Source organism: Monodon monoceros, unplaced genomic scaffold, assembly GCF_005190385.1.
Source record: "Monodon monoceros isolate NGI ecotype Baffin Bay Population unplaced genomic scaffold, NGI_Narwhal_1 Super_Scaffold_1, whole genome shotgun sequence".
Classification (NCBI taxonomy): domain Eukaryota; kingdom Metazoa; phylum Chordata; class Mammalia; order Artiodactyla; family Monodontidae; genus Monodon; species Monodon monoceros.
Window position 1 is genome coordinate 63,391,323 of NW_021703765.1, and position 12,058 is coordinate 63,403,380.

Genomic DNA, 12,058 nt, shown 5'->3' on the forward strand with positions numbered 1-12,058 from the left:
TGATAGATGAATGGATTAAGAAGGTGTGGTACATAAATATACAATGGAATATAACTCAGCCATAAAAAAGAATGAAATAATGCCATTTGTAGCAACATGGATGGACCTGGAGATTACCATACTAAGTGAAGTAAGTCAGACAGAGAAAGACAAATAGCATATGATATCACTCATACGCAGAATCTACAAAAAAAAAAAAAAAAAAAGATACAAATGAACTTATCTATAAACAGAAACAGGCTCACAGACTCAGAGAATGAACTTATGGTTACCGGGGGGAAGGCTGGGGGAGAAGAACAAACTGGGAATTTGGGATTGACTGCTATATTTAAAATAGATAACCAGGGCTCCCCTGGTGGCGCAGTGGTTAAGAATCCGCCTGCCGGGCTTCCCTGGTGGCGCAGTGGTTGAGAGTCCATCTGCCGATGCAGGGGACATGGGTTCGTGCCCCGGTCCAGGAAGATCCCACATGCCATGGAGCAGCTAGGCCTGTGAGCCATGGCCGCTGAGCCTGTGCGTCCGGAGCCTGTGCTCCGCAACAGGAGAGACCACGACAGTGAGAGGCCCGCGTACTGCAGAAAACAAAAAAACAAACAAACAAGAGATGCCAACCAATTTTTGATGACAGAAAGCAGGTAGGCGAGTGGCAACTGAATCAACAGGTGAAAGAAGGCAGAGAACTAAGTGTCGGTGGGAGGAGAGTCAAGAGGCAAGGGGCTGGTGGCATGAACCCCAGAAAGGCATGGGAACAAGAGGTATCAGGAAGCGGGGAGCCCTGGGTGGAAATGAAAACACAGGATTGTTTGGAAGCCTGTGCGTAAGAAGCAGTTAGGCCCTTGGATCCCATTATTCACCCGGGCAGAGACTCAGGCTTATCTCTGGAGAGGCTGAACCTGAGGGGCACTGGACTCTCCAACACCAGGCACAGCTCGGGAGACAGTCCTAAACCGAGAGTCTACACACCGAACAGTGAGACCCACATTCCCTCTCCTCTGCTTGCCGCCAAGCTTATAACCACCGCCCCCCGCCTCCGCCCCAATCTACCCCAGAAGGAGTTTGGAGGACTCCTCTCCTCTGGGGAAAACTGATCAACCTAAGGGAAAAGGACTTCAGATACTGACAGATGGAGTTCCCCCAATGAAACTATCTGGTCTCTGCCTCAAAAGCCTAAAGGGAAACCCTCAGCTTACAAGTCCCTATGCATACATTGAATGGGTATATAAGCTTCTAATATTAACTCTTAAATATGAGCAGACAATAAAAGGATCTCTTGACATTTGAGGAAAGACTACAACATGAGACAGTGAACAAAAGCACACAGAAAAAAGGAGCTTAGAAGAAACAGAGCAGTCAAAAACCTTAGAAATAAATCATTACATTAACCTCAAAAAAATTATGAGCCTCCAGGATGCTATTTTTTTTAAAAAAGGACTATTCAGAGAACAAAAAAGAGCTCTTGGAAATTAAAACTATGATGGCAGAAATGAAAAAGAAAAGATCCATAGATAGGTAAAACAAAAAGGTGACTAGCCTATAGGCCACAGTAAGGACTCTGGCTTTTACTGTAAGCAGGATGGGAAGCTGCCCGAGGTCTGAGCTGAAGAGTGACGTGACTGGATTACTCAGACTGCCTGTGTGAAGAGACTGACTAAGGACAAGGCTCGGAGCAGGAGACCAGTGAGGAGGCTCCTGGAGTCATTCAGGGGAGACACGATGGCCTGGACCAGGGTGGCAGCAACTGGAGGTACTGAGAAGAGCTTGGAGTCTGAATCTATTTTGAAGGTTGAATCAACGTAATTTTGGCATTTGGCATTGCAATCGGGGAGTGAGGGAATAAGATACCAAGGATGACTCCTAGGTTTCTGACCCGAGACCCTGGAAGGATGGGAGCTTCCTTTACTGGAGAGAGGAACACTCAGCAGGGAGGTCAGTGGGGAATGTCTAGACTTTGGTTATGAACATACTGAGTTGTGACGTCTATTGGGCGCAGAGTGGAATGTCACGTGTGTAGCAGTCCAGGAAGAGGTCTGGGCTGGGTGTGTACCTTTGGGAATCATGGGATGAGGTTGACATGGTTGGGAGGTAGACAGAGAGGCAGTGCAAGGACTGGGGGTGGGATACTTAGATGAGGAGGAACCAACCAAAGAGAGTTAGAGGGGACAAAGAGGTGGAAGGGAAACAGAGAGGATGGTAACCTTGACGCTGGGAGAAGAAATGGCTCCTTGAAGAAGGGAATGATGGGCTGTCTAATGCTTCTTGGTAAGTCAAGTGAGAGGAAATTTAAGAGTTCACCACTGATTTTAGCAAATGTAGTGACCTTACAAAAGCAAAAGCAATTTTGGTGGCATGATGGAATCAAAAGCCTCGTAGGATGGACTTGAGACTACAAAAAGAGGTGCTGGAGAGGTTGGGGATGGCCAGGAAATGTAGAGGGAAGCAAAGAGATGGAGAGCTAGCTGCAGAAGGAAGTAGCATCAAAGAGACTTTTTTTCTTTCAGGATAGGAAAATAATAGCATTGTATGCTGGTACAAATGATCCAGTAAAGAGGGAAAAATTGATACAGAAGAGACAGAAAAAAAACTGCTAGTGTGATGGCCTGGAGTAGGCACAAGGGGAATGCAACACAAAAGGATTTTGCCACAGATGCCACAGTTGGGAAAGCAGGTCATATGGCAATAGATGCTGGCGGTCAGTAGACTAAGTGATGGTCTCTTCTGTTACTTCTATTTTCTCAAGAAAATAGGAAGCAAAGCCTTAACCAAGAATGACGAAAAATACTGATAAATTAAATACTATATATGGACGTGACTGTTTTATCTACTTCCCAAATTAGCCAAGTAATTTTGTTCAGATCTTCTCTTCAGAAAAAGAGGTGATACTTTCTATTTAAGACTGCCTTACATATGGACACATACTGTATGTATTATTTTTGCCCTATTAATTCAGTGGTCATTTTGGTTCCATTTATTAATGATAAAACAACTCCAGTTTATAGAAGTTAAAACATTCTCCAAGCACATAAAGGTATTATTCTGAAGTTTCTGGTATGATATCATTCCCCTCTAACATTCCTAAAAGTGAGAAATAAATAATTCGGTATGGAAAAAGACCAAAAAGAAAAAAAAAAAAGCAAAGATCAATATGCCCAACTTTACCCAAAGTAACAAATAACCCACTTGATTTAAAAAGGGATTGCAAGTTGAAACTGACCACCCCATCACAAATTGCAAAGTCAGTGAAAACATAGTATCAGAATTACAATTCTGGTAGATACTTAGAGAAAAAATATTCTCACTCTCTCATTTTACAATTTGAGAAACTGAGGCCTAGAGCCATAACTTAACCCCAGATCAAACCATTATCTAGGGTCTAGGTAAGAACCAAAATTCAGGTCTCCTAAAATCCAGTCCAGTATTCTTTCCTGCCACCATTCAAGAGCAAAGAAAGGAAAAAGAGTACAATGTGAATGCTCTAACACAGTGAGGCAGACATCAGTCGTAGATACCCGACACCCACCGCCAAGCCTCTGCTTCCTCACCAGCATCCACTAGGAAGGCTGGAAAGGTTTCTCTCCCAGCCTCTTCAGAAGCTAAAGATGGCCAGTGACATAGCTCTGGCCAATGAGGCAGAAGCAGCTGAGGGTTTCTAGGAAAGTTTTGCCTTCCTGATAGAGACAGGTCCAGCTGACACCACCCTTCCTCCCCCTTCCTGTGTAAAGCTAGAACAGTCATCTTGCAACTATACAGTGTCATCTCTAAGGACAAAGGGCCAGTATACTAAGGACGGTAAACTGGAAAGGATCTAAAAGCCTGAGTCTCTGATGATATCACTAAACAGCTGAACCAATACCAACCTCCAAACTGTGAGAAAAAGCAAATCCCGATTTGTTTAAGCCATCGTCAGAATTTCTCTTACTTTGAATCAAATGCATTTCTAACATAATCAGCGTTTCCCGAGTACTTGGAATACAAATAGATATTATTTGAAAAGAGGTTTCCAGTTAAATATGAGTCAAATATGAGTTTAACAAAATCAAGCAGGAAAAGGATTTGGGGAAGAGAGTGAAGGTAGCAACATAGTTTTTCAGTCTCTGAATCCCTACAAAGCACACAGAGCAACCATGTAGCAAAACCAAAAACTTATGTATCTATTACAACAAAACTAGGTGACAAGGTATTCCTACAACCCCAAAATGCAAGCAGGTGAGGACAAATCACCCAGAGTCAAAAGACCACCATGGTATTAACATTTGTACAGAAGAAAGAAGGAGCGATGAAGGTGGTATCTGAGCAACCTGAGAAGGAGAACCTGAATCAGCTAATAAGTAGTCACTAGAAAGTGCAGAGGCCCAACTTGAGACCAGAAGCTGAAACTGAGAGGAGTTTTGTTCTCTCCAAAACCAGGGCTCATGTAAGAGCTGAAGCTGCTGGAGCAGTATGGCTCCAACAGTCTCAAAACCGACCTGACCTCAAAAACAGACAGGGCTTCATACTGAGGAGGAACTGCTGGGAGCAGAATAGAAACTGAGCAGAAGGACAAGGAGACAGGAGGACAAGGAGGACAAGAAGGACAAGCAGGATCAGACCAAGCGTGGTAGGGGAACAAGCCAGGATACCCCATAGAGCAAGCTGCCACATCTGTGAACACCACGACAGAGAAAGAAGAGAGAGCTCTGTGAAATTAGGAAAGCTTAACTAAACCTCACTTCACTTTAAAAGTTCAGAAAAATTAATATCATATAAAAGTGAGCAACAGAAAAGTAAATGAAGTAAAATCCTATACAAAGTTACTGTAGGGCTTCCCTGGTGGCGCAGTGGTTGAGAGTCCGCCTGCCGATGCAGGGGACGCGGGTTCATGCCGCGGAGCAGCTGGGCCCGTGAGCCACGGCCGCTGAGCCTGTGCGTCCGGAGCCTGTGCTCCGCAGCGGGAGAGGCCACGGCAGTGAGAGGCCCACGTACCACAAAAAAAAAAAAAAAAAAAAAAAAGAAAAGGAGAATAACAGGCCTATGGACAAAAAAATTATGCCAGAAAGATGTGCCCACAAAACAGGAAAATAAAAACAAAAACAAAACCCAAGAAAACCCTGTAACCTATCTCAAAATGAACTAAGACTTTAAGAAAATAAACCCACACCCAGGCATACCATATTAAATCTTTGAATAATAGGTCTTCAAAAGAGCAACAATTAGATCAACATCTTACAAATGGAAGTCATAGGACAATGGAATATCTTCAAAATGCTGGCGGAAAAAACTGGCAATGTAGACTAATATACCCAGTGAAATATCTTTCAAAACTGAAAGCGAAATAAAAACAATTTTAGACAAAATCTGAGAGGATTCACCACAAGCAGACCTACTGTAAAGGAAATGTTCAGGAACATTTAAATGATAGAAAATCATCACAGATGGAAACCTGGAGATATAGGAAGAGACAAAGAAGAACAAAAAGTGTAAACACATGAATAAATATAAATGAATACTGGCTGTGTAAAATGAGAGTAATAATGTTCTGGAGATTTTAAAATATAAACTGAATTAAGGGAATTCCCTGGCAGTCCAGTGGTTAAGATTCGGCGCTTTCACTGCTGTGGCCTGGATTCGATCCCTGGTTGGGGAACTAAGATCCTGTAAGCTGCATGGCCCAGCCAAAAAAAAAAAATTTAATTTAATTTAAAAAAACAAAAAATAAACAATTAAAATACCCTACGATAAGGGCATATAAGTGGGGACAGCGACAGGAGAGTTAAAGTGTTCGAAGGACCCTGCCTTGTTTGGGAAGAGGGCAAAAAGAAACAATTAACATTAGACCCCAGTAAGTTAAACAAACATATTATATTTGTTATGGCAGTCAGTAAAAGAAGGATAGAAGAGTATATAATTTCTAAGCTAACAGGGAGGAAGATAAATAAAATACTCAATTGAGTAAAAAAAAGAAAAACAAGAGTCTTCCGATAATGGCAAACTATGTTACTCCGATCAGTTCTCCCACTGAGAACAAGAAAAGACAAAAAAAAAATTATTGAAGGCACGAACAGCTACCAAGGCAGTAAAGAAGGGCAGGGCCAAGGTCCAGGGAAAGAAGGAAAAGCAGAGGTAGACTATGCCTCATCCCTGCAGCTGCAATGGGCTGTGGCCACATTGGGAGCCTCACTGGTAAAGACACACGAAAAAGATGGGAAGAGCAAGGCCCTCCACAAGGTATACCAAGAAAAAATTTCAGAGAACACACACAGGACAAATTTGCTTGAGAAACCTTGAATCAAGAGACCTTGATGTTCCAGATCAGGGAAGCCATACTGTCAGAAAAATGAAACAGTAAAGGGTATAGTAAGTGGAGAAGTGAAGGGTGAGAACCCATAACATTTCAGTTTTTAAACACTTACACTTTCAATGGCTGTCAGTTCTCTGAAACATTCCCTACACTGCCCCTTCTTTCTCTCCATCCCTCTGGCTTCCTGCACAGTGTCCCTGACCCCTTGTGATCCACTTAGGGCGCTGCAGCTAAAGCAATGTTAACCAAAACCCACAGCAGCAGGTGGCAGCCTAGAAAAAGTGAAGCTACCGGGCAGAGGGACTTTCACTTGACTCAGTTTCACTCTTCTTGCCAATGCCAACTTTTTCCCCAGGTTCTGCCCTAGACCAAGTCAATCTGCCAGTCTCGCCAGGAACCTGAAAGAGCTCATTTACTTCTCCTGGGCAAACATTCATTCAAACTAATATGTGTTAAGTTACCATTATATGATATACCTCCTGGAGGCTGGGGAGGAGCAGGGAAGGAATGCAACACATGCCATAGTAAAGGTTATATATGGGCTTAATACAAAACAAAATCCTAGAATGAACTCAACAGAAGTCCAGTGTTCTGAACTAATACTACCTGGCTTTAGAGGGAAATACTCTTCCAAAAGTCATTCGAATCCACAAATACAAGAACTTTCTGGCCATGCATCTGAAAGAAATGACATACACATTTTAAAACTCCATTTAGTTTATATCATCAATTTTCTGGAAAGGAGACAGAAACTTTAAGGTCCCAGGAAGTGGGATACTAGTATAAGTCAAAAGGTGAATCATATATAGATAATATTGCATCAAACAGAGCACAGGATGGGACAGATTTATAAAGCTAACATCAAGCAGATTAGTTTTTAAAAATACTTTCAGGGCTTCCCTGGTGGCGCAGTGGTTGAGAGTCCGCCTGCCGATGCAGGGGACACGGGTTCATGCCCCGGTCCGGGAAGATCCCACATGCCGCGGAGCGGCTGGGCCCATGAGCCATGGCCGCTGGGCCTGCGCGTCCAGAGCCTGTGCTCCACAACGGGAGAGGCCACAACAGTGAGAGGCCCGCGTACCGCAAAAAAAGAAAAAAACAAAACAAAACAACTTTCAATATAAAGTATTTTGTTGATGAAGATTTCAGAGATGAGGAAAAGGAAGTACATGCTAGTGCTTTTGCTCGTATTATTCTTCCTGCCTAAAACACCTGGCAAATGCCCACTTACCCACCAAGGCTCATCTTCAATGCTCACTCCTACATGAAGCCTTCCTGGACCTTCCCCAACCAAACAGAGCCAAGTAGCTTGGTACTCTCAGACCCCGGCTCCAACCCCTAGTGTAACATTATGACACCAAATCCCAGGAAGCAGCTCGCAGGGTGCCTGTTGTTCCCTCTGCACTGTGAGCCCCTGAGAGCAGGGACCATGGCTCACAGTATCCCCAGCTAGCACAGTGCCTGGGAACACACAGAAAAAGTTGGCTTGTCTTGGCCAGTTGATCTCCAGGTTCAGCTTGGAATGCTCTTCCTCCTGCCCTTTACCTGGCTTTCTTACATTATCCTTCAGGACTTGGCTAAACTCCACCTCCTCCAGGAAGTCACTGCTGGCTACGCTGGCATGGCTGTTCTTGCCAGGTGGCCTATGGCACCACATCCTCCCTTCTCACAGCACTTACCACACTTCGCTGTTGTGGCTTATTTAACAGTCTGCCAAGCCTACCTGATTTTACGCTTTCATGAGGTCTTGGACCAGGAATGTCTTATTCACCTTGTACGCTCAGCATCTAGCATAACACCTGGCTGGGTAGGCACCTGATAAATTTTTGCTGAATGAGTAAAAGGATACCTTTCAAAGACCTAATCAAGAGTAGCAGGGCTTCCCTGGTGGCGCAGTGGTTGAGAGTCCGCCTGCCGATGCAGGGGACACGAGTTCATGCCCCGGTCCAGGAAGATCCCGCATGCCGCGGAGCGGCTAGGCCCATGAGCCATGGTCGCTGAGCCTGCGCGTCCGGAGCCTGTGCTCCGCAACGGGAGAGGCCACAACAGTGAGAGGCCCGCATACCGCAAAAAAAAAAAAAAAGGAGTAGCAGAAAATGATCATTTTCTTGGACTATGCTTAGACTTCTGGAAGACTCTTTATAGCTTATACATTGTGGGGCACAACTGGAGACCATGAATGAAAACACTCAATGACAGATTTTACATCAGCAGATTCCTAAATATTTTGAACATTCTGCCATGAAGAACAAACAGTCAGCAAGTTCTCCAATTAACTGAGATAAGAGAATAAGAATCATCCCCTCATTTTAACCAACAAGGGAGAACAATGGAAAAGTCACTGAGACAGGGGAGGGGACCCCTTGCAAGCTCACCTGATGCGCAGTTCTCTTAGCCGGCCCCTTCGGGTCCAGGCATATGAGGGATGATACTGTACAGGGTGCCTGGCCCTAGGTATCTCACTCCAGATCCCAGAAAAGGCAGACTTCTTTTTGGACATTATCTTTGGAGAATAAGGTTTCTTAACTGCACCATCCCTTGAAGGCCTTAAATTTGAGGAGTAAGGAAGAAAGGAGAGAATCAAATTATCTCTGCATGTGATGCAAATACTTTTTAACATACAAGTGAAATTAAACAGATAAGCTCATTGAGACGGAATGATAATAACTCCCCTTCAAGGACAATAAGCAGCCCAATCTCTGACAGAAATACCCACCCTATCTGGAGGTGGGTACTGCTGGCTCAGCTCTAAGCAGGAGCTATAGAGCTGGAGGGTACCTTGGAGTCATTAGTCCTAACACACTCTTTTTTAATGTGTCATTTAATGGGAATCATTTACAAATTGGAAACAGATTCCTTTACGTAAAAAACTAGGAATGATTTTCAGATTGTGACAACTGTAACAATACACAACTACACACTTTTACTAAACACTAAACTTATGACTTTTAATCCCATTCCAGAAACATTAAGAGATCATCTTATTTGTATGAACTCAAGATTTTTAAAATATGTATGTCAGAGATCTGCCTGCAGGAAATACCTAGAGGCAACAACATCCCATCAGCAATAAGCAAACCGATGGCTCAAATATTGTTTCTAAAATACCACTGCCAACTAGTATTCCAAGTAATGGGCTCTAGGAAAGCCGTCTCTAAAAAAATAAAATAAAACAAAACCAAATAAAATAAAATACCATTGCCAACTAAGAGGAAGCAGCAGTCCTTGGAAATATAGCTGACTTTCAGGTCTGAGACAAGGAAAATACAAGATGAACCTGGAATATCTTAATGGGTCAAAAAGTAAAGAAATGATCAAAGAATGACAGGGGCGTATGAAAAGGACACAGGAGCCAGCTTGAAAGGGCTCCCACTGGCCAAATCTGGGACAATTTCAGCAGTAATAGATTAAAACCCACCAAATAAAATACGAATCCACAAAATACTGATATAAATAAATAAATACATGAGGGAGAATGGAAATCTCTACTTTGCAGTAGAATGCAATTAATAAACTTTTAAGAACCATCACAGTAGCAACTGATTCAGACAAGAGTCATCAACGGATGTAAAAACAAGTGGGTGCTAGTTTGATGAGAAACAGGCTATTAATGTAATTTCAAAATATCTTGCCACAAGATACTTATTCATTTCTTTATAGTGGAGAAACCTGGCAGACATCATCTTAACCAAGTGATAAAAGTGAACATCGGGCTTCCCTGGTGGTGCAGTGGTTAAGAATCCGCCTGCCAGTGCAGGGGACATGGGTTCGAGCTCTGGTCCGGGAAGATACCACATGCTGCTGAGCCACTAAGCCCGTGTGCCACAACTACTGAGCCTGCACTCTAGAGCCTGCGAGCCACAACTACTGAGTCCACGTGCCACAACTACTGAAGCCCGCATGCCTAGAGCCCATGCTCCGCAACAAGAGAGGCCACCACAGTGAGAAGCCTGCGCACCACAAAGAAGAGTAGCCCCAGGATTCCCTGGTGGCTCAGGGGTTAAGAATCCGCCTGCCAATGAAGGGGACACAGGTTTGAGCCCTGGTCCGGGAAGACCCCACATGCTGCGGAGCAACTAAGCCTGTGCGCCACAGCTACTGAGCCTGCAAGCCACAACTACTGAAGCCCGTGTGCCTAAAGCCCATGCTCCGCAACAAGAGAAGCCACCGCAATGAGAAGCCGGCATACCACAACAAAGGGTAGGCCCCGCTCGCCGCAATTAGAGAAAGCCCGCACACAGCAACGAAGACCCAACACAGCCAAAAATAAATTTAAAAAAAAAAAAAGTTAACATCAATGGTAATAGGACCAAATATCCTGGTACTGATGCACTGAGGACACAGCATCACTTCTGCAAAATTCCTGCCAAAACTGCACAACCTGAGTTCAATCATGAAGAAACACTGAACAAACCCAAACTGAGAAATATGCATAAAAGGTAAGTGATCTGAAGTCTTCAAAAATGCTTAGGTCATGGAAGATAAGGAAATACTGAGAAATATTTCCAAATTAAAGGGGACTACAAGTACAAAATGAACAAAAAGGAAAGTTTTTCTTACATTTCGTTGTTTTCTTTTTGCTGTAAGTAACATTTTTGGGACAACTGGCTTCAACTTACTCTCAAGTGGTCCAGGGGAGGGGGGAAATATAGATATAGTTGATTCTCGTTATTTGCGGTAAGTTCTATAAAGTCCATAAACACTGAGTTAGTGAATATACTGAAGCATTGTCCCTAAGGGAAAATACATGGTTAGGTTCCTGCCAGCCTTCAAAAACATTCTCATCAACTAATCAATACAGAACCTTGTGGGCTTCCCTGGTGGCGCAGTGGTTGAGAGTCCACCTGCCGATGCAGGGGACACGGGTTCATGCCCTGGTCTGGGAAGATCCCACATGCCGCAGAGCGGCTGGGCCCGTGAGCCATGGCCACTGAGCCTGCGCGTCCGGAGCCTGTGCTCCACAATGGGAGAGGCCACAACAGTGAGAGGCCCGCGTACTGAAAAAAAACAAAACAAAAAAAACAAAACAGAACCTTGTTTTATGTGTACTTCTGTTTAAAGACACCTTATTTAATACATATAGTGAATCATTAAATTGAACTCACAGCCAACAGCCCTATAACTCATGCCTGAACAAAGCTCACCTAACATACACTTTCTTCATAAGGTACATCACAGCGTTCCTGCACTTAAGAACACTAGACAGAACTTCAGCACTACGCTTGGGGGCCACTTTAAACAGCAAAACTGTCAACAAAAAGCACAAAACTGTGAAAACATGGCACGACACAAACTGGGAAAAGGACCCTTGCTTAAAGTATGAGCTGAAACAAAAAGGCAGAACACTGCCTTGTTTGACCTCAGCTGGGAGCATGTGCATCAGTGAGTAAAATGTTTTGCCCCTCTGCACATGTCCACAAATGAAATGAAAACGCTGAGAGACAGACAGAGAGAGAGAGAAAAACAAACTGGCAGACAGACGAATGTGGTAAAATGTTAACAACAAGAGAATCTGGGAGAAGAAAGGTTCTTTGTCCTATTCTTGCAACTTTTCTCTAAATTTGAAATTATTTCAAAATAAAACTAACACAAATTTTAAAAATAAGACTTTCATCCCACTCATTTTAAAATAAAAATGAAAGAGGCTCTAAAAAGTTAAGAGCCTATGAAACAGCAAATTGAGGGAAGGTGTACTGGGACAGTGCCCTCTTGAAGCCCTGTTACATAATCAAATAGGTAGTCAGACTGGGAAGCCCATGCCTAAAAGTCATCCCTGCCCACTGC

General features: G+C 43.6%; 1 protein-coding gene across 11 annotated transcripts in view; it reads right to left on the reverse strand.

The window, feature by feature from the left end:
* The window catches only part of SFI1 (SFI1 centrin binding protein), an 84,832-nt gene that overhangs the window by 55,483 nt on the left and 17,291 nt on the right, over positions 1–12,058 (reverse strand). For 5 of the 11 annotated variants that reach the window (XM_029233552.1, XM_029233590.1, XM_029233561.1 and 2 more), the window contains exons 3-4: positions 8,650–8,820; positions 6,881–6,952 (exon numbers count right to left, since the gene is read on the reverse strand). The exons of 4 other annotated variants lie outside the window; for them this stretch is intronic. In XM_029233552.1, the coding sequence (XP_029089385.1) occupies positions 6,881–6,952; positions 8,650–8,820 (243 nt within the window). The remainder of the gene's footprint in view (positions 1–6,880; positions 6,953–8,649; positions 8,821–12,058) is intronic. 2 more of the 11 variants (XM_029233570.1, XM_029233639.1) reach the window with 1 other exon arrangement.